The sequence below is a fragment of the Ranitomeya imitator genome, chromosome 5 (assembly GCF_032444005.1).
Source record: "Ranitomeya imitator isolate aRanImi1 chromosome 5, aRanImi1.pri, whole genome shotgun sequence".
In the NCBI taxonomy this organism is placed as follows: domain Eukaryota; kingdom Metazoa; phylum Chordata; class Amphibia; order Anura; family Dendrobatidae; genus Ranitomeya; species Ranitomeya imitator.
The window spans coordinates 403,895-429,887 of record NC_091286.1 but is presented as its reverse complement, the minus strand read 5'-3'; the positions used below and the strand labels follow the sequence as shown (position 1 = coordinate 429,887).

The window sequence follows — 25,993 nt, the reverse complement described above, 5'->3', positions numbered from 1 at the left end:
AAGACCCAACACTCTGGATGAGCTTAAGGCCGCTATTGAAGCATCCTGGGCCTCCATAACATCTCAGCAGTGTCACAGGCTGATTGCCTCCATGCCACGCCGCATTGAAGCAGTCATTTCTGCCAAAGGATTCCCGACCAAGTATTGAGTGCATAACTGAACATTATTATTTGATGGTTTTTTTGTTTGTTATTAAAAAACACTTTTATTTGATTGGATGGGTGAAATATGCTAATTTATTGAGACAGGTTTTTTGGGTTATCAGGAGTTGTATGCCAAAGTCATCAGTATTAAAACAATAAAAGACCTGACAAATTTCAGTTGGTGGATAATGAATCTATAATATATGAAAGTTTAATTGTAATCATTACATTATGGTAAATAATGAAATTTAACACTATATGCTAATTTTTTGAGAAGGACCTGTATGTGAATGGTTCATCTCATAAAATTAGTACCTGGTATCACTTGAGCTTGTGGTGCAATGGTAAGGCTAGGTTCACATTGCGTTAATGGGTTAACGCTAGCGGACTCCGTTACATGGCGAAATTATCGCAATTAACGCCATGCAACGGATCCATTAGCACACCCATTGACGGCAATGTGCTAACGGATCTCTAGCGCATGCCATTTTTGGCACGCGCTAGCGATGTCCCGTTAGTTTCGGACGGACTGCGGACGCTGCTTGCAGCGTCCGAGGTCTGTTCCTCGTTAGCGCAGATCGGCAAACGCGATCCCTTTTGGGACATTGTGTTAGCGCAGTCCGTAGCGCTATGCGCTAAACGGACTGCCCTAACGCAATGTGAACCTAGCCTAAGGCTGACGGCTGTAGTCTCTAGACTTAGGCTAGGTTCACATTGCGTTAGGGCAGTCCGTTTAGCGCATAGCGCTACGGACTGCGCTAACGCAATGTCTCAAAAGGGATCACGTTTGCCGATGCCGCTAGCGTAGATACCCGATCTGCGCTAGCGTGGAACGGACCTCGGACACTGCAAGCAGCGTCCGCGGTCCGTCCGAAACTAACGGGACATCGCTAGCGCGTGCCGAAAATGGCATGCGCTAGCGATGCGCTAGAGATCCGTTAGCACATTGCCGTCAATGGGTGCGCTAACGGATCCGTTGCATGGCGTTAATTGCGACAATTTCGCCATGTAACGGAGTCCACTAGCGTTAACCCATTAACGCGATGTGAACCTAGCCTTAGGCTGGCTTCACACATCAGGTTTTTGCCGTCAGGCACAATCCGGCGAGTTTTGAAAAAAAAAAAAAAAACGGATCCGTTTTTTTTATTTTTTTGCCGAACTTTTTTTTTCCGCCAAATCCTTTTTCTTTCTGCAGGATCCGTTTTTTTTCTGCCGGATCCGTTTTTTTTTTTTGTTTGTTTTTTTTTTACACAGGATCTGTTGTTTTCTGCCGGATCCGTTTTTTTTTTCCTGCAGGATCCGTTTTTTTCCGCTGGATCCGTTTTTTTCCGCCAATCCGTTTTTTTCTGCCGGATCCGTTTTTTTCTGCAGGATCCGTTTTTTTCCACCAATCTGTTTTTTTTCTGCCGGATCCGTTTTTTTCCGCAGGATCTGTTTTTTTCCGTAAAATCCGTTTTTTTCCGCCGATCCGTTTTTTTTTTCCACCGGAAAAAAACCCGGATCCGGAGGAAAAAAACATCCTGCGGAAAAAACATCCGGCAGAAAAAACGGATCGGCAGAAAAAAACGAAATCCGGTAGAAAAACACGGATCCGGCGGAATAAAACTGATTCGGCAGAATAAAACGGATCCGGCGGAAAAAAAGGATCGGCGGAAAAAAAGGATCGGCGGAAAAAACGAATCCTGCGTAAAATAACGGATTCGGCAGAAAAAAAACGTATCCTGCGGAAAAAAAACTGATCCGGCGGAAAAAATCGGGTCTGGCGGAAAAATACGAATCAGGCGGTAAAAAACGGATCCGGCAGAAAAAAACATCTGGCGGAAAAAAACAGATCCAGCGGAAAAAAATGGATCCGGCAGAAAAAAAAAACTATCCTGCGGAAAAAAACGGATCCGTTTTTTTTCAAAACTCGCCGGATTGTGCCTGACGGCAAAAACCTGATGTGTGAAAGCAGCCTAAGGGTATGTGTCCACGTGCAGTAAACGCTGCATGTCTGACGCTGCATAGACACGCAGCGTCCAGATGTTACAGCATAGTGGAGGGGATTTAATGACATCCCGTCTCCACTATGCGTGGTAACACGCACGCGGCGGCCCTGCGACTCCGGACATGCTGCGCGTCTTTTCAGATCGCAGCATGTCCGTATATCTTGCGGTGACGCTGCATCGCCGCAAGATATAGCACAGGGCCCTATGCGATGGGTGCGATGATGCCGCATGTGTGCTATGAACACATCCGGCATCATCGCGTCCCAGAAGGGGGCGGGGCTTACCGCAGAGCGGCAAAGCCGCTCCGACGATACCGCCGGCCATCCTGATCGTGGACACATACCCTTAGTCTAGAGACTACAGCCGTCAGCCTTACCATTGCAGCACAAGCTCAAGTGATACCAGGTACTAATTTTATGAGATGAAACATTCACATTCAGGCATCAGAGTCAGGTATCAAAGTAAGGTATCAGACTCGAGTATCAAAGTCAGGTATCAGTCAGATATCAAAGTCAGGCATCAGACTCAGGGATCAGAATGAGGTATCAGAGTATTTCTGATGTTTGAGTTTGATATGTGACCATGTCCTAAAATGAACACTCTACGGCCTATCAAAGGCTGCAGGAGTCATTTAACAAAACTGCTATGTGACGTCAACACATGGCCTAAGCAAAGTGAAGGACAGCATCCAATCCAAAAACTTCAACCATCAAAGGTCTGAAACGTCGCATTTGGCACAATAAGAGTTTTTTCACCTGGATTGGATGCGGTCCTTCACTTTGCTTTGGTATGTACACTCTCACTTTGGTCCGTGGAACTAGGACGGGCATCCCTTCGCCAGTTGTGCTGTCGGCTATCTTCTAGTTTTTCAACACATGGCCTGTCACAGAGCAGAGCGCCCTGTCACAGCTGCAGCCGGCATTTATCTTGACGTGCGTTGTCGCCAGGGTCGGCTCCAGGTTTTCATGGGCCTCGGAGGAAAGAGTATCAGTGGGCCTCTTTTAACACATGCCACGATTCCTGATGCACAGATAAAAAAACAGATATAGTACAATATATAGGCACCACACAGTGCGCCATACAGTAATATGGCCAACCAAATAGTCCGCCATACAGTATTATTGGCCCCATATAATGCTCTTTCATACAGTATTATTGGCCCCATATAATGCTCCTTCATACAGTATTATGGGCACCTCATAGTCCTCCATACAGTAATATTGCCAACCACATAGTCTACCATACAGTACTATTGCCCCCATATAATGCTCCTCCATACAGTATTTTTGGCCCCATATAATGCTCATTCATACAGTATTATTGGTCCCATATAATGCTCCTTCATACAGTATTATGGGCACCTCATAGTCCTCCATACAGTATTATGGCCAACCACATAGTCCTCCATACAGTAATATGGCCAACCACATAGTCCGCCATACAGTATTATTGACCCCATATAATGCTCCTCCATACAGTATTTTTGGCCCCATATAATGCTCATCCATACAGTATTATTGGTCCCATATAATGCTCCTTCATACAGTATTATGGGCACCTCATAGTCCTCCATACAGTAATATGGCCAACCACATAGTCCACCATACAGTACTATTGCCCCCATATAATGCTCCTTCATACAGTATTTTTGGCCCCATATAATGCTCATCCATACAGTATTATTGGTCCCATATAATGCTCCTTCATACAGTATTATGGGCACCTCATAGTCCTCCATACAGTATTATGGCCAACCACATATCCTCCATACAGTAATATGGCCAACCATATAGTCCACCATACAGTACTATTGCCCCCATATAATGCTCCTTCATACAGTATGTTTGGCCCCATATAATGCTCATCCATACAGTATTATTGGCCCCATATAATGCTCATCCATACAGTATTATGGGCACCTCATAGTCCTCCATAAAGTATTATGGCCAACCACATAGTCCTCCATAAAGTATTATGGGCCCCATATAATGCTCCTACATACAGTATTGTGGGCCCTGTGCTCCTCCACACAGTATTATGGGACCCCGCACATCCATACAGTATTATGCATCCCCGCTCCTCCATACAGTATTATGGGACCCCGTTCCTCCACACAGTATTATGCCCCCTCCGCTCCTCCGTACAGTGCTATGGGACCCCCTGCTCCTTCCCACAGTATTATACCCCCTGCTCCTCCATACAGTATCATGGGAGCCCACTCCTCCACACAGTATTATGCCCCCGCTCCTCCATACAGTATTATGCCCCCCCAGCTCCTCCACACAGTGTATCATGGGCCCCCGCTCCTCCACGCAGTGTTATGGGACGCCACTCCTCCACACAGTGTTATGCCCCCGCTCCTCCACACAGTATTATGGGACGCTGCTCCTCCACACAGTATTATGCCCCCCCCCTCCTCCATACAGTATTATGGGCCCCCCACTCCTCCACACAGTATTATCCCCCCCGCTCCTCCACACAGTATTACGTCCCCCAGCTCCTCCACACAGTATTATGTCCCCCGCACAGTATTACGCTTCCCCCCCCCCCCCGCTCCTCCATACACTACTATGGGCCCCATTCATCTAAAAAAAAAAAGTTAAATCCTCACCTCTCCCATTCCCACCGCAGGTCTGGTGCACTCAGCGTCTTTCCGGCTCTGCAACGCTCAGGACAGAGAGGCTGAGCGCGCAGTGATGACGTTATCGCACCCTCTGCCCTGAGACGTCGCAGAGTCAGAGGGCACTGAAGACAATGCAGCTGCCGCCGGAAGGAGGAGAGGTGATGATTAGAAGGAGGGCCCGATGCCAGAGCTGGGGAAGGGGCCCTGGTCATGGCAGCGGTCGGTGCTGCCATGAGATTTAAAGGGCCCACGTTCCTTTTTTTTTTCTTTTCTTCCTCCTCCTCTCTGGGGCGGGGCCCACCGGGCATTTCACTGGTGTCCCGGTGGGCCAGACCGACCCTGGGGGCGGCCATGGTTTTCACGCCGTTCCTCCAGGTGCCGCCCATGACAAAACACCCTTCTCCTCCTGCACGCCACATGGTGCTATAATGGCGGTGTGATGAGGGAACAGCCGCCATCTTTGGACGGGCATTCTAACAGAGATTGGCGTGACTCCATTTTGTCTCCTGGTCACAGGTCTGCAGAGAGGAGTGCTCCTGGCCCCCACCTTTTCTAATGAATAAAGTTCCTATTAGTATGGTAATGGAATGAGCTCAGTGAGGAAACCACGCCAGCAGGGGGCTTGGAAATGCTTGGGGGCTTAATTAAAACACGCATGCCAAGTGGCCACTGGATACACATCTATTATGGCAGCCCAGTCGAACCGTCTCCAACATGGAATTGTGAATTATGGACGCATCGTCCGAGGTACCGGCTCATAAAAATATTCTCCTCGCCCTAAAGAAATTGTGCATCTAACAGTGCGACTCCCGTGGCGGTGGGAGGTCTGAAACCCGAGATATAGGGATCAGCCTCCCACAGGGACCGAATGGGTCCAGGTTTGATCCCAGTACGACCGGCAGAACAAACCACAGGCGCTGGTACTGCCCGTGTGCTGATCCGATCATCCTGAGAGAAGTTATCCCATTTATTAGATATTGGAATAAATCTTGCAGGGAGGCAGAGGGGGTGGAGATTGCTAAGCCCACCCAGCTGCAGGCGGGGGGGCTCAGCCAGGTTTAAGAAGAGCTGAGGTCACTGGGAGTGTCTCACTCCACAGAAGAAGATGATGATGATGATGATATCTTAAGGAACAGGGTATGCCAGCGAGAGGGGAGCAAGCACATGCTTTCTGGGGGCTGCCCGGCAACTAAGTTTTGGACCTGCGGAATGCTGCCCCCCCCCCCCCGGCTTCCACAAGCGACCTTCAACCTGGTAAATTGACCTCCAGCTTTATACCTTTAAGCCTTGTATTATTATTGTTATATTGTACTCTGACTGTAACTCTTGATATAGTTTGATTGTATATTTCTTGTAATTACCTAGTGCGCCCTTAAGGCAATTAAATCATAAATTAATTTTGGGCTGATCCTTTTACTCTGATTGCGAATCTTAGAATACCCAGTGTGGGTAACAGGGCAGTCTCCCCGGCGGCCATTTGCTCTAGGTGCAGTTCCTTTACTGACCTGAGAGACAAAGGGGGCGCTGGAGAGCTGGGCCTGGGTAGTGACGTCACGGATTGGTGACGTGGGAGGAAGGGGTAATCCTTCACAGTGGTGGCAGCGTACGTGGGATCAGAGTAATAGTGTGCGTGGGACCCATACTCCCAGACACTAAAGACTACCAGCGGTAACTTTCACTGCTGGGGTCTTAAGCCCAGCACTAGACGGTCAGAGTGTAGATATAATAAGTTGTGTGCAAGGTCAGGGTTACAGCTGTGTCAGTAACCAGAGGTTCCAAAGATGGCGGATGGCACCAGGAGTGCAGTGAGGGCGCAGGCCAGTGCTATGGCCTATGAGGAGGTGGTGGTGGACGGTACTGTTCCAGGCGAGGGGGAGTTCAGCCAGGACTCCCCAAGGAGCCAGCCACCCGTGCTTAGTCCGGCAAAGGACTACCCGCCCCAGCCTGTCCACATCAGAGGCCCTAGTTGCAGCGGCAGTGGCACGTCTCGAGGCGGGTAATGAAGACGCCTATATGAGACTCATGGCAGCTGCAGAGAAAGCAGAGGAGCGAGAGCGGGCAGAACGCCGTGAAGCAGAGGAGCGGGAGAGGGCAGAACGCTGTGAGGCGGCGGAGCGAGCAGAGAGAGCGGCAGAGCGAGAGCGGGCCGAACGCCGTGAGGTAGTGGAGCGGGCAGAGAAAGCTGCAGAGTGGGCAGCGGAGCAAGCAGCGGCAGAGAGAGCAGCGGAGCGCCAGCACCGACTGGAGATGGCTCAACACGGGCTCCCGCTGGACGCCCCAGCACCGCCAGAGTCCAGGGTTTCCAAAATCCGGGCCGAGGACTTCCCTCTGCTTGAGAAGGATGGAGACCTGGATTCCTTCTTGCTGGCCTTTGAAAGGACCTGCCTTCAACATCATCTGGCACCGGATCAGTGGGCAAGATACCTGACCCCCTGTTTGAGGGGTAAGTCCCTGGAAGTTTTGGGGGACTTACCTGCCGGGGCGGAGCAGGACTACAGCAGCATCAAGCGGGCCCTGATCCAGCACTACAACCTCACCCCAGAGTCCTACCGCAAGAAGTTCCGGAGCCTGCAGCGGTGCCCAAAGGACACCTGGACCGACCACATGCGGGCGTTGCTGAGAGCTGCAGAGCACTGGACCTCGGGTCTAGCGCTCACCACCCGCCAGGAGGTCCAGGAACTGTTCGTCACGAAGCCACAGTTCTTGTGGAACTGCCCAGAGGACCTCCAGCAGTTCCTCCGTGACCGGAAACCGAAGGGGGCTTCTGCTACAGCCGCCCTGGCAGACGAGTATGCCAATAACAGGGCGCCTGAGCCGAAGAAGCCTGCCAGCAGCACCTGGAGAGGGGGTAAGCCCAATCCTGCCCCTGTTTCCCCAGCCCCCAGAGTGCAAGGGGTGTACCCCCCTGCTGCCCTCTCCAGGCCAGGCGCAGAACCCAGACGTTGTCATCACTGCAACCAGCTGGGACACTTCAAGACAGTATGTCCCCAGCGTCTTAAGGCCCCATCCCTGTCCCCGAAACCGTCCACTGTTTTATGTGTGGGAGGGGGTGGTGGGAGGTCCCTGGACAATTACCAACCTGTCACTATCGGCCGCTCAGCGGTCATGGGACTGCGGGACACAGGCGCTGAACGAACCCTAGTATGTCCTGAGGTGGTGTCCCCTCAAGACTTGGTACCGGGGAAAACCCTTTCCGTCTCCGGAATTGGAGGCGTGGAACCGGCGCTGCCTGTCGCCAAGGTGTTTTTGGACTGGGGCGCCGGGAGGGGAATGCGGGAGGTGGGAGTAACGTCAAATATTCCTGCTAATGTATTACTTGGGACCGATTTGGGGCGGCTAGTGTCTCAGTATGTGGCCACTGAACCCCCAAGTTCGGCTCCCCAAGAATGTCATGACTCTACTGTGAATGTTGATGTGTTAAATGTGCCTCCAACAGTGGGGGAGGGAGTGAAACCTGAGGGTACTCCATGCACTGACACCACACACGCAGGGCTCACAGTGAGGACAGGTGAGGAGACTGTAGGGGAGAGCTCAGAGGTGGAGGGAGGGGCTTCTACGGGCCGTGTAGGGCCCCTAAGTGAATCCAGCCTGCTGAGTCTAGGGCCCCTGCAGGAAGAGGAACAGGCCATGGGGGGAGGAGGCGTCCCGGGAGTGGAGCCACCAGGTAAGACCCCAGGGCAGGAGTTCCCCACACCCGGGATGTCACGAGTGCAGGGAAGTCTGCCTGACCCGACGACTTGGTCAGGGGCCGGGCGGAAGCAGGTGCTACCCATGGGCACAGCGGTCATGGCCGCTGTCACCCGGAGTGGGAGCGCCGGAGCCCAAGGAGCCTTGCAGAGGTCCGACGGCTTCCCCCTCCCTGACCAAGTGCCTGCCGAGTCAGACAGTGGCCAGGAGACAGATCCCGGGGAGCTGACAGCGGATGTGGCAGTGTCGTCCATTCTCGCCACATCGAGTCAGGGATTTCAGGCAGCGTTGGAAGCCGACGCTAGCCTGAAAACTCTCAAGGAGCAGGCGGCACAGCCTCCTGGGGAGTCAGACCACGAGCGGGTGGTCTGGGACCAGGGACGGCTGTACCGGGTATCGGTCCAGCAGGGTTCACCGGAGGCGTGGCCCAGGGACCGACAGTTAGTGGTACCCTATCCGTTCAGGGCGGAATTGTTGCGGATAGCCCACGAGATTCCCATGGCCGGACACCTAGGGATCACTACAACCAGGGCCAGGCTAGCGCAACATTTCTACTGGCCTGGAATGAGGACCGAGGTAATTGCCTACTGCCATTCGTGTGACACCTGTCAGAGGGTGAGGAAGGCGGGGCGGCGCCCCAAAGCCCCACTGGTAACTCTGCCCATCATTGAAGAGCCTTTCTCGAGGGTGGCTGTGGATCTCATTGGACCTCTGTCCACTCCCAGTCGCTCCCGGAAATGCTTCATATTAACGGTAGTGGACTATGCCACTTGGTACCCGGAGGCGGTCGCTTTGTCGTCCATTCGGGCTGACAAAGTGGCCACTGCCTTACTGGAGATCTTCTCCACAATGGGGTTTCCCCAGGAAATGCTCACCGACCGAGGGACCCAGTTCATGTTCCAGCTGATGCAGTCTCTCTGTAAGCAGATCCAGGTGCAACATCTGGTAGCCAGCCCGTATCACCCACAGACCAATGGCCTGTGTGAGCGGTTTAACGGCACCTTAAAGCAGATGCTTAAGATGTTGGTCGACTCCCAAGGGAAAGATTGGGAGCGGTATCCCCCACACCTTCTATTTGCCTACCGGGAGGTTCCACAGGCCTCAACGGGGTTCTCCCCCTTTGAGCTCCTGTATGGGCGACGTGTACGGGGGCCCCTTGCTCTGGTGAAGGAAGCGTGGGAAGGAGATTTGGCCACCCCTGGAGTGTCGGCCATTGAGTATGTTGTGCGCTTCCGGGACAGAATGACGGCCTTGACGCAGCTGGTGCATGACAATATGGCCCAGGCCCAAGCTCACCAGAAGCGGTGGTACGACCAGAATGCTTGTGAGAGGACCTACCAGGTGGGTCAAAAGGTGTGGGTACTGGTTCCCGTCCCACAAAACAAGCTTCAGGCAGCCTGGGAGGGACCATACCTCGTGCACCAGCAGCTCAACGCTGTCACCTATCTGGTCACCCTGGACCACGCCCGTGGAAGGAGGAAGGCCTTCCACGTGAACATGATGAAGGCACATCATGAGCGGGAGGATTGTGCCCACCCAGTGTGCAACCTCCCGGAGGAAGGTGAGGTAGAAACCCTCCTGGATCTGCTCACCCAAGCTAAGGCGGGTGGATCCATTGAGGATGTGGGGGTTGGCCACCAGCTCTCAGAGGACCAACGTTCCCAGCTGGGGGTCACCCTACACCCCTGTCGGGAGCTGTTCAGCAGCCTGCCCGGAAGGACTGAGGCAGCCGTCCATGATGTGGACACCGGCAATCACCCCCCGATCCGGCGTTCAGCATATCGGGTCTCTCTCGAGGTGCAGCAGCACATGCGCCAAGAGATAGACGAGATGCTGAAGCTGGGGGTGATCCAAGCGTCCAACAGCGCGTGGGCTTCGCCTGTAGTCCTCGTCCCTAAAAAGGACCGAACTACGTGGTTCTATGTGGACTACCGGGGGCTCAACGCTGTGACAGTCACCGATGTGTACCCCATGCCGCGCATCGATGACCTGCTCGATCAGCTGGCCGGGGCCAAGTACCTGACCATCATGGATCTGAGCAGGGGATATTGGCAGATTCCCCTGACCCCTAAGGCACGGGAACGCTCTGCCTTTATCACCCCATTTGGACTGTACGAGTCCACGGTGATGCCCTTTGGCATGAAGAACGCCCCTGCCACTTTTCAGCGGATGGTCAACACGCTGCTCAAGGGACTAGAAGGGTATGCGACCGCGTACCTGGATGACATTGCCATCTTCAGTCCCACCTGGGAAGATCACCTACAGCACCTGGCGCAGGTGTTGGAGAGGATCCAGAGGGCAGGGTTGACCATTAAGCCGGAAAAGTGCCAGCTGGGTATGAGTGAGGTCCAGTACCTGGGACACCGGGTAGGTGGGGGAGCTCTGAGGCCAGAGCCCGGGAATGTGGATGCCATCACCTCCTGGCCCTCCCCCAGGACCAAGAAGCAGGTGATGTCCTTCTTGGGGACTGCCGGGTACTATAGGAGGTTTGTTCCACACTATAGCACCCTGGCCAAGCCCCTGACTGACCTCACCAAGAAGAAGCTGCCCGTCGCAGTCGACTGGACAGTCGCCTGCGAGACAGCTTTCCAGGTGCTCAAAACCGCCTTGTCTAGCTCTCCGGTACTACAGGCAGCCGACTTCACGCGGCCGTTCATAGTACAGACCGACGCCAGTGACTTTGGCCTCGGTGCTGTGCTCAGCCAGGTTGACACTACGGGACATGAACACCCCGTTTTGTACCTGAGCCGAAAGCTCCTGCCGAGGGAAGTGGCCTATTCCACGATGGAGAAGGAATGTCTGGCAATTGTATGGGCCCTGCAACGTCTGCAGCCATACTTGTACGGACGCCACTTCACCGTGGAAACAGACCACAACCCCCTCAGCTGGTTACACTCGGTCTCTGGGACGAATGGGAGGTTGCTACGCTGCAGCCTGGCTCTCCAGCAGTATCACTTCAGCATTCGCCACAGAAGCGGCAGAGACCATGGCAATGCTGATGGGTTGTCCCGGCAAGGAGAAGGTGCGGAAGGGCGCATGGGGGCACACAGGAATGTGATGCCCCCTAGCGCCCTCTAAAGCAGGGAGGTGTGATGAGGGAACAGCCGCCATCTTTGGACGGGCATTCTAACAGAGATTGGCGTCACTCCATTTTGTCTCCTGGTCACAGGTCTGCAGAGAGGAGTGCTCCTGGCCCCCACCTTTTCTAATGAATAAAGTTCCTATTAGTATGGTAATGGCCTGAGCTCAGTGAGGAAACCACACCAGCAGGGGGCTTGGAAATGCTTGGGGGCTTAATTAAAACACGCATGCCAAGTGGCCACTGGATACACATCTATTATGGCAGCCCAGTCGAACCGTCTCCAACATGGAATTGTGAATTATGGACGCATCGTCCGAGGTACCGGCTCATAAAAATATTCTCGCCCTAAAGAAATCGTGCATCTAACAGTGCGACTCCCGTGGCGGTGGGAGGTCTGAAACCCGAGATATAGGGATCAGCCTCCCACAGGGACCGAATGGGTCCAGGTTTGATCCCAGTACGACCGGCAGAACAAACCACAGGCGCTGGTACTGCCCGTGTGCTGATCCGATCATCCTGAGAGAAGTTATCCCATTTATTAGATATTGGAATAAATCTTGCAGGGAGGCAGAGGGGGTGGAGATTGCTAAGCCCACCCAGCTGCAGGCGGGGGGGCTCAGCCAGGTTTAAGAAGAGCTGAGGTCACTGGGAGTGTCTCACTCCACAGAAGAAGATGATGATGATATCTTAAGGAACCGGGTATGCCAGCCAGAGGGGAGCAAGCACATTCTTTCTGGGGGCTGCCTGGCAACTAAGTTTTGGACCTGCGGAATGCTGCGCTCCCCCGGCTTCCACAAGCGACCTTCAACCTGGTAAATTGACCTCCAGCTTTATACCTTTAAGCCTTGTATTATTATTGTTATATTGTACTCTGACTGTAACTCTTGATATAGTTTGATTGTATATTTCTTGTAATTACCTAGTGCGCCCTTAAGGCAATTAAATCATAAATTAATTTTGGGCTGATCCTTTTACTCTGATTGCGAATCTTAGAATACCCAGTGTGGGTAACAGGGCAGTCTCCCCGGCGGCCATTTGCTCTAGGTGCAGTTCCTTTACTGACCTGAGAGACAAAGGGGGCGCTGGAGAGCTGAGCCTGGGTAGTGACGTCACGGATTGGTGACGTGGGGGAAGGGGTAATCCTTCACAGGCGGCAGTTAGCAATTTAACAGTCTCTCAATAAAGCACAGTCTCTTAGGTGCACAAGACCCATTTGAATGGGTCGGTCCATCCTGTTCATGACGCCAAGTTGTAACGCCCGCCAGGGCCGTGGGGTACTCGGTACCAGGTCCGGTCACTATTAAAGGGGTAGTCATGGTGGCTGCGACTCGGTCCGTGGCCCTGGGTGACCAAGTGAAAGGAAAAGTCTTTAAAAGGGGTTTGGAGAAAGTTTGTGTTCTTGACGCCACCTGTGGTATTCGGTCAGAGGGGGCCGACGCTGCTAAAAGAGGTCCTCTGGGTTGATGTTATGGTATTACTTCCCACAGGTGAAGTGGGGTCCCCAGGGCTCCCGATGTGTAGATGAAGGTGGGGAGTGGTGCAGTAGCAAACAGAGGACACAGGTTTGCAGTCTCTTTACCTGGTTTACTGAAGACTTTAGGTAGCAGCAGTCCAGGGCACCAGATCACGGGAACAGGCAGGGTTCGGCCGGCTTGGAAGCGAGTTCAGAGTCCCCTTTACCAGGTGGAGATAGATGCCTTCCTATCAGCGCTGTGGTGTAGTCCCTTACTGCCTGTGGCTTCTGTAAAGGTCCTCACTGTTCTCTGTCCTCCTTAAAGGTGGGACACCATCCCGTATAACAGGTAGCTTGAGCCTTTTTACAGGGTCTCTATCATGACCCTGGCTCTATGCGCCACTGTGTCTTCATTCAAGTGTTATGGCGGACAGGTGACGTGTAGTCCAGCTGTGCTGCCGGTTTCTGCTGTGCCATTTGGAGTATGACGCAACCCCGGTCTTCCGGCCACTGGTATCTGCGCTCTGCAAGGAGGTAGCTCAGACGCAGCTATTCTCCCCAGTTCTCACTCTCCTGTGCTCCGCTCTCCTGCACACTCACTTCAATGAGTTCTTTCTGTATTTTCTCTATCCAGGAGCTGCAGCCCCCTCGTGGCTGCACGGCACCTCACTTTCATTTCTGCCTCAGACTGGTCCAGTCTGCTGTCTTGCATTCTCTAACTAGCTTTCCCTCAAGACTAGAATATATATAGGGGAGCTACTCATAAGCTGGATCAGAGCTCCCCCTTCTGGCCTGGAGTGTGAACATGTTGTATGCTTGTGTTTACCTGGCAAAAATCTTCCCTCGCTTCCAAGCATGACATCACTCTCCCCGTGAGGAAAGCAATGCCACTGTGACAACCAGGACCCTGGAGTGTCACACTACCACGAGTGTGAAAGCACAACCAACATTCAAAAGTGACCAAAACATCAGCCAGAAAGCATTAGTACTGAGATGTGGTCTGTGGTCCCCACCTGCAGAACCACTCCTTTATTGAGTGCGTCCTGATAATTGCCAATAATTTCCATCTGTTGTCTTTTCCATTTGCACAACAGCATGTGAAATTGATTGTCAGCAGTGTTGCTTCCTAAGTGGACAGTTTGATTTCACAGACGTTTGATTTACCTGGAGTTAGATTCTGTTTAAGTGTTCCCTTTATTTTTTTGAGCAGTGTATGTTTATTTACCTAAAATACAGAGTAAATGTGTCGTCTGTAACTTTAAGCAAGTTGACGTTGAAATGATATCTAAAAAAAACCTACTGTTCACAATACCAGTAATTTTGACCAGGGGTGCCCAGACTTTTACATGCCACTGTAGGTGGCACATTGTATGTATAGGAGCAGTGAACGCAGGTTGTATTTCTCTGTGATATGACACTTTCTATTCCCATAGGTACCCGACCAGGAAAGAATGCTGTTGTCTCCAGTTTAGACTGCCTGTCCAGCATTGTGGAGAGAATCTCTACAGAAAATCTTAACTGTTCTGTAGTCCCTGCTCTGGAAATGGGATCTGAAGGTAGTCCATGCTCTCCTCTCGATGGGGAGACGCTAAGCGACACGACAATCAGCATTCCCTCCCCAAATGGTTGCACTCCGATACTTGCAGACAGAAGCACGTCAATCTACCAGACCTTATAAGACTAGAGAAGACCAAGGATTGTGGGCGCCATCACTATTACTTCTCAGATTTGTATTGATTTTCAGTTGATGGTGACATGAACTTTCTCATCCTTCTGGTTCTAGTCTGGTAGGATCGCAAGAAATGATGGACTTTTCAGGGGCCAAGGCCCGTTATGTTCTCCAGCTTTTACCCTGCTTCTGTCTGCACTGTGGGGGGACACAGCACTGAGCAAGGCCACAGACATGTGTGGACCACTTTTATAACATTTTCTATTTGTAATGTACATAAGAGTTGTCTCCAGATATTTAATGTCTCCGAATTGTGTCGAGTTACATATGTGTTATATATTTATATGGTGTGAATGCCGCGGACGTTTCCAATACTGTTCTAAATAAAGATCCCTATTTATACACCCTGGAATGTCCGTACAAAGCGCGACCATAACAAGCTGATGGATGAAATCCTATCCAACCGCACAAATCATGTATCCAGCAAACAGAACATGGAAGATCCAGAAATAAGGTGATTGATTATGAGTAGAGATGGGTGGACCCCTGGATGTTCAGGTCCGACTGAACAATTAAAAAAGAAAGACAGCCACGGTTCCCCTGTATTTTTGATAACCAGCCAGCAAAACTGACAGCTGCGGGCTACAACTCTCAGCTGTCAGCTTTAGCAAGGTTGGTTATCAAGAATAGAGGGGTCCCTACATGATTTATTTAAATAATTTTAAAAAAAAATGTTACAGTGTGGGGTGTCCCCCATTTTTGACATCCAGGCAAGCTAAAGCAGACAAGAGAAAATGCAAGGAGTGGTCGGCGCTTCTTGTGGGGAGCGTGGAGAAAGTATGAACGGAAAAGCAAAGAATCCCAGCACTTACGTATTGAGTAGCAGCTGTTTTATTGCAACCAAAGCAAATCCATAGATGTTTCAGCCCATCCGGGGCTTTTATCAATAATCATTGATATAATACTGATAAAAGCCTGGGATGGGCTGAAATGTGTATGGTTTTGCTTTGATTGCAATAAAACAGCTACTACTCGGGGCGACGCGTGGCGAGGTGAGCGGCGGCAGCAAGAAGTGTGCGGACCCCCGCCGAGCTAAGGGGGTAGTGAAGGGGAGACCCTCCCGCCCTTGTATTCCCCGCGGCACCCGCAGAAAGAGCACCGCGAGCGTGCACACCCGGATCCCCTGCAGGCAGGCGGCGCGTGGTGAGGAGAGCGGCGGCAGCGAAAAGTCTGCGGACCCCCCGCCAAGCTAAGGGGGTAGTGAAGGGGAGACCCTCCCGCCCCTGTATTCCCCGCAACACCCACAGAGAGAGCATCGCAGGCGTGCTTACCCGGAACCCCTGCAGGCAGGCGGCGCGTGGTGAGGAGAGCGGCGGCAGCGAAAAGTCTGCGGACCCCCCGCCAAGCTAAGGGGGTAGTGAAGGGGAGACCCTCCCGCCCCTGTATTCCCCGCAACACCCACAGAGAGAGCATCGCAGGCGTGCTTACCCGGAACCCCTGCAGGCAGGCGGCGCGTGGTGAGGAGAGCGGCGGCAGCAAAAAGTCTGCGGACCCCCTGCCGAGCCACGGGGGTGTTGAGGGAGAGGCAGTCCCATCCTTTGATCCCCCGAAGCACCATCAGAGAGATCGCCGCGAGTGCGCCATTGCTCCGTCAGTGCCGACTGTTTTCCCGCCACTGGGAGGGTGGACGCCATCCTGGGGACGGAGCACCTCATAGAGAAGCACCATATCAGGGCAGGCACACCTAAGATACTTGGCACTGCTGCATTTTACTCTGCATACCATCCTTGCTGCAGAAGCGGAGCAGTCACTCTACCATACAGGGGCGGACACAGACAGCTTGGGGCCCCTGTGCAGGAAATGTGTTTGGGCCCCCCCTTCTTTAAAGGCGACAAAGCTAATTATATATATATATATATATATATATATATATATATATATATATATATATATATATATACTGTAGAATATGCCCATGTATAATAAACACCTGTGTCTACTGCATATGTGACATAGTATACATTAATGTATAAGGGTATGGTTCCACGGTCAGGAATCGGCAGCGCTTTGGATGCAGCACATGTCCGCTCGGTCCAAAGCGCTGCCGGCTTTTGTACGAGTGATGCTTCCGCATGTGTTCATTGAACACATGCGGAATCACCGCATCCTATACATTGGACTGTGATATTTATCTTGTGGAGACTGAGCGTCTCCGCAAGATAAATAGACATGCTACAGTCTAGAAAGATGTGCCGCATGTCCGTCTCTGCAGGGAAGCTGCGGGTGCCGCTGCATACAGAGTGGACATTGGATTCCTTGAAATCTCATGCACTATGCTGTAACATCAGGAGCTGCGGACTGGATGCTGCGGATGTACACAGCGTCCAATCCGCAGAGTTTACTGACAGTGGAAACATACCCTTATATGTGTGTTTAATGCAACAGATACAGTATATGTGAAAAAGTCTTCACTGGGGGATGGGCTCAGGGGTCAGTCCCAGCCTGGATCTGATACTGCAGTGATGACTGGAGTCCCGTCAGAGAATAGACCCAGTGATTTAGTGACTGTGTTCCTGAGCTCTGAACTCTCTGGTCCCTGCTGTGTGTGGATGAAAATCCTGCACTGACCAGAGAACACAAAGCTCCGGGGTCACAGTCAGTAAATCACTGCTTCTAGTCTCTGACTGCTGCCCCTGTCTCCCCTCTTTACTCTGCAAACAATCCGTCACATTCAGGCCGTTCTTTACCTCCTGTTCAGTGGGTGATTGAGGTCCTGCACAGCTGCAGCTTCCTTCCAGGCATGAGTGTGCAGAAGCCAGTGTGCGGCAGCTTCCTGTCTCGCACAGCCGCAGCGCGGAATGATGATGTCATTCAGCTGAGCCTCTGCTGTCTGTGTGAGAAAGGAAGCAGGAAGCATCCATTCCCTGCAGATCCGTTGCCATTTTCTCTTGCAGGCAGCGGAGCTGCAGGGATTGCTCCATGCCTGCCGCACATGAGGGCAATCTGGCCAGGGGGCCCCCGGAGCCTCGGGGCCGGATAGACTGGCCAGATTGCCCTCTATATTAGCCGCCCTCAGGGGTGAACCTAGCCTCTCTGCTGCCTGAGGCGAACGGAAAAATGGCTCCTAACATAAATAAAAACATGAGAATTAGTTAGTATCACAAATAACATTTACATCCAGGTACCTTATAGATAACGTCGTCTCTGGAGCTGTTCTTCTTTTCTTCATCTTGTCCAGATCCCATGATGAGTTTTCTCAGCCACAGCCGTCTCTGCAGACTTCCATCTTCTCGGCTCTTTTGCAGAAAGTCTCCACAAGATGCCCTTAAAGATACAAGTGTCATTATAATGCTCCGGAATAAAAAATTGCCCCTCACTATATTATCTGCACAAAATATGACCTCCACACTGTCCCTCTTATGGTACATGCTCTTCACACTGACCTCTCCTTTCTATACCGGCCCCCTCTTCACACTGTCCACTCACACTGTGTGTGGGGGGCTATAGGGCCTAGTATTTATACTCCATATTTATACTCCATCCTCCCACCCTGTGTGCATGGCTCCCCCATCCTTCTCCCCTGCGTTCACGGCTCCCGTAATTCCTTCTCCCCTGCGTTCACGGCTCCGCCATCCTTCTTCCCTGCGTTCACGGCTCCCCCATCCTTATCCCCTGCGTTCACGGCTCCCGTAATTCCTTCTCCCCTGCGTTCACGGCTCCGCCATCCTTCTTCCCTGCGTTCACGGCTCCCCCATCCTTCTCCCCTGCGTTCACGGCTCCCCCATCCTTCTCCCCTGCGTGCTGGGCTCCCCCATCCTTCTCCCCTGCGTTCACGGCTCCCCTATCCTTCTCCCCTGCGTGCTGGGCTCCCCCATCCTTCTCCCCTGTGTTCACAGCTCCCCCATCCTTCTCCCCTGCGTGCTGGGCTCCCCCATCCTTCTCCCCTGTGTTCACGGCTCCCCCATCCTTCTCCCCTGCGTGCTGGGCTCCCCCATCCTTCTCCCCTGCATTCACGGCTCCCCCATCCTTCTCCCCTGCGTTCACGGCTCCCCCATTCTTCTCCCCTGCGTTCACGGCTCCCCCATTCATTCTCCCCTGCGTGCATGCCTCCCCTATCCTCCCACCCTGCGTGCATGGCTCCACATCCTTTTTCCCTGTGTGCATGGCTCCACATCCTTTTTCCCTGCGTCCATGGCTCCACATCCTTTTTTCCCTGCGTGCATGGCTCCACATCCTTTTTCCCTGCGTGCATGGCTCCACATCCTTTTTCCCTGTGTGCATGGCTCCCCATCCTTTTTCCCTGCGTGCATGGCTCCACATCCTTTTTCCCTGCGTCCATGGCTCCACATCCTTTTTTCCCTGCGTGCATGGCTCCACATCCTTTTTCCCTGCGTGCATGGCTCCACATCCTTTTTCCCTGCGTGCATGGCTCCCCATCCTTTTTCCCTGTCATACTTACCTCTCACCGCGCAGCACAGAACAGAACTTCCTTCCTGGCATCTCTTCTGCAGCGTCTTCCTTCCTGTCTTCAGCGGTCACATGATAGCGCTAATTAAGGTCATGAATATGCGCATATTCATGACCTTAAATTAGTGGTACCATGTGACCGCTGAAGACAGGACGCGCTGCCGGCGCTGGGACGCAGTTGCAGCCACCGCTGGAGGAAGGTGAGTATTACGTCTTCAGGGAGGGGGGCGGGAAGGAGGGAGGGAGGAGGGAGGGAGGAGGGGGGGGCGGGAAGGAGGGAGGGAGGAGGGGGGGCGGGCACTTGACCCCGGAGTTTTAGAAAAAAAAAAAAAAAACTAGCAGCGCAAATTCACTTACTATAGAGTCTGCCGCCCTCTCTTCTGCCGCCTGATAGTCAAATCGCCTAATGGTAGCAGCGTCCCTGGCCGCCCTGCAGGGGCCCCCCAGAGCCTCCGGGCCCCGGTGCAGCTGCACCGGTTGAACCGGCGGTATGTCCGCCCATGCTACCATAGCCCCTTACTGGGCTATCATTGTGCCTTATCTACATTACATCAGAAAACAGAACCTCAGCACTCTACCTAACAAGCTTACAATTTACAAACTTAGACCTCTGGTGACACCTAGTGCTGGAACTGTTTATCACATCTAGAGGTTCCTTTTTCTGGGCCAGGACATTGTATATGCCCCACTAACTTAAAGATTATAATTAAATGCACCTCGGAGGGGGCTTGCTAATGGGGGGTTCTGCCTGATGCGGTGATCGCTGCACTCCCATGTTCCCCTGAACTCTACCACGGGCAATTAATAGCAGCAGACATATATGGGTAAAACTAAGAAGACTTCTGGGCAACCCATAAGCTTACACAAGGAGCCTCCTATAGAGGACATGGAACGGTTCTTAAACCAGCCACTTCAAACAAGGAACACCAGATCAGCAATGTCGCAAACCACGCATAAAATTAGTTCCTCCTCAAAAGAGCCACAGACCTCACATATCTCCCCTAAAAAATCAACAGACAACAGTGGCGGAGATGGAGACTTGCCAGAGGACATGAATATAGCTGAATTGAGTAAATACATTAAAGCTCTTCCAACCAAAACGGATCTGGAAAGTTTTGCGTGCAGGCTTGAGAACTCGTACAAAAAGGAGATACATAATTTGCAGACAGAATTCACATCGCGTATAGAAGATGTGGAAAAGACTCAGGAGAATATCTCACAGGAACTTCAGGCGCACAGAGAAATCTTAATGGACCACACCATGAAACTGGAGGAGATGTCATCTGGTCTTGAGGACCTGGAAAATCGCAATAGGCGTAACAATATCCGTATACGTGGCCTACCAGAATCTGTCAGTCCTCAGGACCTAGATCGTACAGTTCAGAGAATATTTCTGGACATTCTCGGCGACCACGAGGACAACACCATCGAGTTCGACAGGATTCATAGATCCCTTGGTCCTAAACCCACGTCTGAGTCGCGCCCCAGAGACGTCATCTGCAGGGTACATTACTTCAGAGTTAAAGGGACTCTGTCACCTGAATTTGGCGGGACTGGTTTTGGGTCATATGGGCGGAGTTTTCAGGTGTTTGATTCACCCTTTCCTTACCCACTGGCTGCATGCTGGCTGCAATATTGGATTGAAGTTCATTCTCTGTCCTCCTTAGTACACGCCTGCGCAAAGCAATCTTGCCTTGTGCAGGCTTGTACTATGGAGGACAGAGAATGAACTTCAATCCAATATTGCAGCCAGCATGCAGCCAGCGGGTAAGGAAAGGGTGAATCAAACACCCAAAAACTCCGCCCATATGACCCAAAACCAGTCCCGCCAAATTCAGGTGACAGGTTCCCTTTAAGGAGGCCATCATGATGGCCTCTAGGAAAAAGGGATCCCTCCAGTTTGAAGGTCAACCAATCCTACTCCTATCAGATCTATCCAGGCGCACTCTATTCTTGCGCAAAGCTCTGAAGCCCTTGCTGGAGGTTCTCAAGGAAAGAGATATCCCCTACAGGTGGGGGTTCCCATTCCAACTATCAGCATCCAAAGGTGGCAAAAGCGCATATTTCCGCCGGATTGGGGATCTGGCTAACTTCCTAGGCACGTTTGAACTTCCACTAATAAATCTTCCGGATTGGCCTCTGGCTCCGACACTCCCAGATGCTCCTCCAAAGTGGCTCAAGGTTCCCCGTTCCAAGAATCGTCAAACCAACGAAAGCTCCTCAGAGCCTCCATGAAGTTTTTCTCTCTTCTCTTGTTTCATTTTCTTCTTAGTTCCAAGTAGTTTTTATTCATTGCTGCAATGCATTCAGATACTCTACTGCAGTTGAGTAGTCTCATGAACACTTATTGTTAAACGGATGAGTCTCCTGGTGGGGCGGCCTGTCTTACCATGGGCTCGCCTTGGAGGTTTGATTCTATTCTTTAAGCACCTGGGCGCGTGGTGTCCTGCCTGTCATCGGTGAATTTGTCCTTCTTCCCTCCCCCCTAAATTCCCACCCTTTCCCTCCCTCCCCCCCCCTTTTTTTTTTTTTTATCCGCTGATGGCATGAGGGACATCTCGCCGGTGCAGGGACTATTACTATGTTTAACCAAACGTTACGTGTTTACAAGTTCTCATTTATGGGACCTACCAGGTTCGGGGGTGCTGGGGGGGTCAGTGTTTCCCTTGGCTTCCCTTACTCACCTAGGGTGCACGGGTGAAAGGAGGGGAGGAGACTTCTCCATTCTTTTGCCCTAACTACACAGATGTATAGTCTGACCCGGTGCGTCAATCCCAACGCACCTTCTTTTATGTTTTCCATGTTCTATTATTTCTTCTCTACCCTGCCTTTTTCCCTTCCTTCCTATTGTTTCTTCCCTACTACCCTTGGCTGTCACGTGTTCTGGCGGATGGGGTGCATGGTATTACGGAATGGTGTAAAGGTATATGATAATGGATGAAATTAAATTTTGCTCCTTCAACGTTAAGGGGCTAAACATACCGGAAAAAAGAAGACGGGTCCTATTTGATAGTCACAAACAGAGGGTATCTGTGTTACTGCTCCAAGAGACACATTTCAAAACTGGTGTGGTGCCACACTGTATCACGAAAAATTACCCTAAATGGTATCACTGCCCAAACCCATTTTCAAAGTCAAAAGGTGTCTCAATAGCCTTCCACAAGTCCTTTGTGCCTGAGATCTTAGACTCACAAATTGACAAAAATGGCAGATATATCTTCCTACTCATCACATGGGCACCACATAAACTTGTAATCGCTAACGTTTATTTTCCAAACCAAGGGCAGCAGAAGTTTGGAGCCGAATGCAAAAGACGCCTCGAGGAGTTTGCTGGTTCCTCTCCTGTGATACTTGGGGGCGACTTTAATATTCCAATGAACCCTGCGGTGGATGTATCTTCGGGTAAGTCTTCATATCCTGCATCTTCTATTAAAAAAATAAGATCCCAGCTGCACAGCATGAGACTGGTAGATGTCTGGAGGGTCCTTAATCCAACAACTAAGGACTATAGCTTCTTCTCAAAAATACATAGCACCTACAGTAGAATAGATTACTTTTTCGTTTCTCATAAGTTGCTTGACATGCAGGTAAAGGCGGACGTGGGGTCGATACTGTGGTCGGATCACGCTCCTATTTACTTAACAATCTCACTTCATTCTGCCTCAAGACCAGGTTTCTCTTGGCGCTTGAATGAAAACCTGTTACAGGATCCCATATGTAAATCCAAAATTGATCAAACAATCACAGATTTCCTATCTGACCACGAGGAAGACACCACGTCCCCTACTGTAAAATGGGAAGCGTTGAAAAGTGTAATAAGAGACGTCCTCATTTCTCATGGCGCTAGGCTAAAAAAAGAAAGAGCGGCGGAAATATTTAGCTTAACAGAACAAATCCACCAATTAGAAAACAAACACAAACGAGACCTTGAGGCCAGCACATTTGCTCGGCTCTCCTCGGCCAGACAAAAACTGCTATCTATAATAGACCAAAAATCCAAATGCCTCAGAGAAAGACTTAAGAGCCGCTTCTACCAGCTCGGTAATAAAAGTGGTAGACTCTTGGCTAGAGCTCTTAATCAACGTAATCCCAATACCTACATCCCTTTTATTAAAAACAAAGAGGGGAAGAAAGTTTTTAATACCAGAGATATTCTTTCCAACTTCAGCGAATACTACAAATCTCTATATAACATAGCAGGACACTATAAAGAGGCTCCACTACATTTTCTCCGTAATAAAATCAAATCATATTTACAGGAACATAAATTACCCACTCTGCCTGAAGGGGATCTACTTGATCTTGAAAAGGAATTCTCAGTGGGGGAGGTGTCTGAAACCATCAGCGCCCTGAAACAGGGCAAGAGCCCGGGCCCCGATGGGTTCTCAGCAGGCTTTTACAAGTCATTCAACACACTGCTTAGCCCAATATTCCTGAAGGCTTGTAATTTTGTCTCTCTTGGGGGCTCGTTCCCTACACAGGCACTCATCGCTCACATAACAGTTCTCCCTAAGCCGGGCAAGGATCCTTCCACATGCGACAATTACTGTCCGATTTCCTTAATAAACCTAGATATTAAAATATATGCAAAAATGTTAGCCAATAGAATATGTCCCCTTCTACCGAAACTAATAAACCAGGACCAGGTAGGCTTCGTTCCAGGGCGAGAGGCGAGAGACAACACAATCCGAACCATCTCTCTAATTGACAGAGCGGGCAGAGAGGGGGACCCCCTGTGTATCATGTCAATTGACGCTGAAAAGGCCTTTGACCGGGTTCATTGGGAATTTATTTCTCAGACCCTAGAGGAAATTGGCCTAAAAGAGAACATGCTGCGTAGGATCTCCGCCCTGTATTCTTCCCCTAATGCTCAGGTCAAGGTAAATGGCACATTATCGGATATGTTCCCGATCAGAAATGGTACAAGGCAGGGGTGCCCACTCTCTCCCCTCCTATATATCCTAACAATGGAGCATTTAGCTGTGGCCTTGAGAAACAACCCATCAATTACTGGTATAAAACTTCGTTCCGAAGAACATAAAGCTAGCACTTTTTGCAGATGACATCCTGTTATATATTACGGCCCCCTCTACGAGTCTACCAAACATCATTTCGGAGCTACATAAATTCGGATATCTAAGCAACTTCAAAATAAATTCCCATAAATCCGAAATCCTAAACATTTCACTCCAACTCCCTTTAGTAGACCATCTTAGGAAGACCTTCCCATTTAAATGGTGCTTTGATTCCCTTACTTATTTAGGTATTAAAATTACAAGCAAAACATCTAAGCTGTTCGAAACCAACCTAGCACCAACCCTACAGAAAACAAACTCAGATTTAGAGAAATGGCACAGGCTCCAATTGTCCTGGCTGGGTAGGATCAATGCAGTTAAGATGGACCTCCTGCCTCGCCTCTTATATTTTTTTCAAACAATCCCCCTATACCTACCGGCTTCTTTCTTTTCCCGCCTCAAACAAATGATTACTCATTTTATTTGGTCTCATAACCGGGCACGTATTTCATATACAACATTAAGTAGATCTAAACTGTCGGGTGGATTGGGTCTCCCGGATCTTGCGATCTATAGTTATGCATCAATGGGAACTTGTATTCTAGACCTTTATCACAGTAAAAACAACAAAAAATGGGTAAACCTAGAAAACGATCTTAATGGATGCGACTCCCAAGTTGTTCTATGGACAGGGGGCAGGGGGCTGGGACCAGGCTCCTACATACCCTTCCTCACACGAAACATATTGCGGGGCTGAATAGAGAGACATTTCTAAATAAGAGAAAAGATTCCAAACCCATCATCCACGACTACTTAAAAGAAACTGGTATAAAGTCCCTTCGGGAATTATTCCCAGAGGAGGAATCATACTCTGTTGATTGGTTCTTCTATGAACAACTAAAAAGTTATATCCACTCAATCTCTAAACAAACCAATATCAGTAGGCCGCTAACTTCCTTTGAGATGCTTTGCATATCAGCAAATCCCCCGGATCATACTGTCTCGCTGCTGTATAAAATCTTCCAAGAGGGGAGGGCTCCACTGCAGGATTGGCCATTGTTTTTCTCGAAATGGGAGGGCGATCTGGGAAGGCCCCTGTCATCTGAAGATAGGGGAAAAATTCTTCTCTTCTCGTCTAGATCGTCATTATGCGCGGTATCACAGGAGAGGAGCTATAAAATTCTAGCAAGATGGTACAGATGCCCCGCCATGGTGCATGCGGTGTTCCCCACTACCCCTGACACCTGCTGGAGATGTCTAAAGGAGATAGGCTCTTACATGCATATCTGGTGGGACTGCCCCCCATAAAGGATTTGTGGTTGGCTGTCTTTGAACTTCATAATAAGCTGTCTATCATACAGATCCAACCTTCACCAAGTATAGCATTGTTGTCTCTATGCGACCTGTCAATATCTAGGTTCAAGAAGGGTATCCTCAGACACTTTCTTACTGCAGTCAGAAATCTAATTCCTCGGTTTTGGAAACAAGAAAAATTTCCTTCCCGTACAGAATTTGTGGCAGAACTTAATAACATCTATAGAATGGAGCAGCAGATAAACCAGTCACCAGGTAACGCAGAAAAAACCTACAACGTATGGGCCCCATGGATCGCTTTTAGGGAAACTCATGAACTAGACCTCTGGGTTTCCAGAACCCGACACATTGTATAGCCTGTTTTCGTGTACTTCCGGGCCGTTTCTTGACGTGCGTTCTGTCCGCCGGGGTTGGTAGGCAGCCACACTCCTTCCCTGAATTTCCCCCACCCTCCTCCATCCCTCTCTTCTTCTTCCTGTCCTTCTTTCTTTCCCCTTTCTGACTTTCTATGTTTGTCTTCCCCACATCCAGTTTGATTATATATATATATAT

At 50.7% G+C, this 25,993-nt stretch overlaps 1 protein-coding gene across 1 annotated transcript in view; it reads left to right on the top strand.

Annotated features, from left to right (window-relative positions):
* Positions 1-15,029, top strand: part of MYOD1 (myogenic differentiation 1) — a 141,663-nt gene extending 126,634 nt beyond the window's left edge. Inside the window, exon 3 of the mRNA XM_069767881.1 lies at positions 14,410-15,029. Within this exon, the coding sequence (XP_069623982.1) occupies positions 14,410-14,654 (245 nt within the window). The 3' untranslated portion in view covers positions 14,655-15,029. The remainder of the gene's footprint in view (positions 1-14,409) is intronic.
* Positions 15,030-25,993: the final 10,964 nt, after the last annotated feature.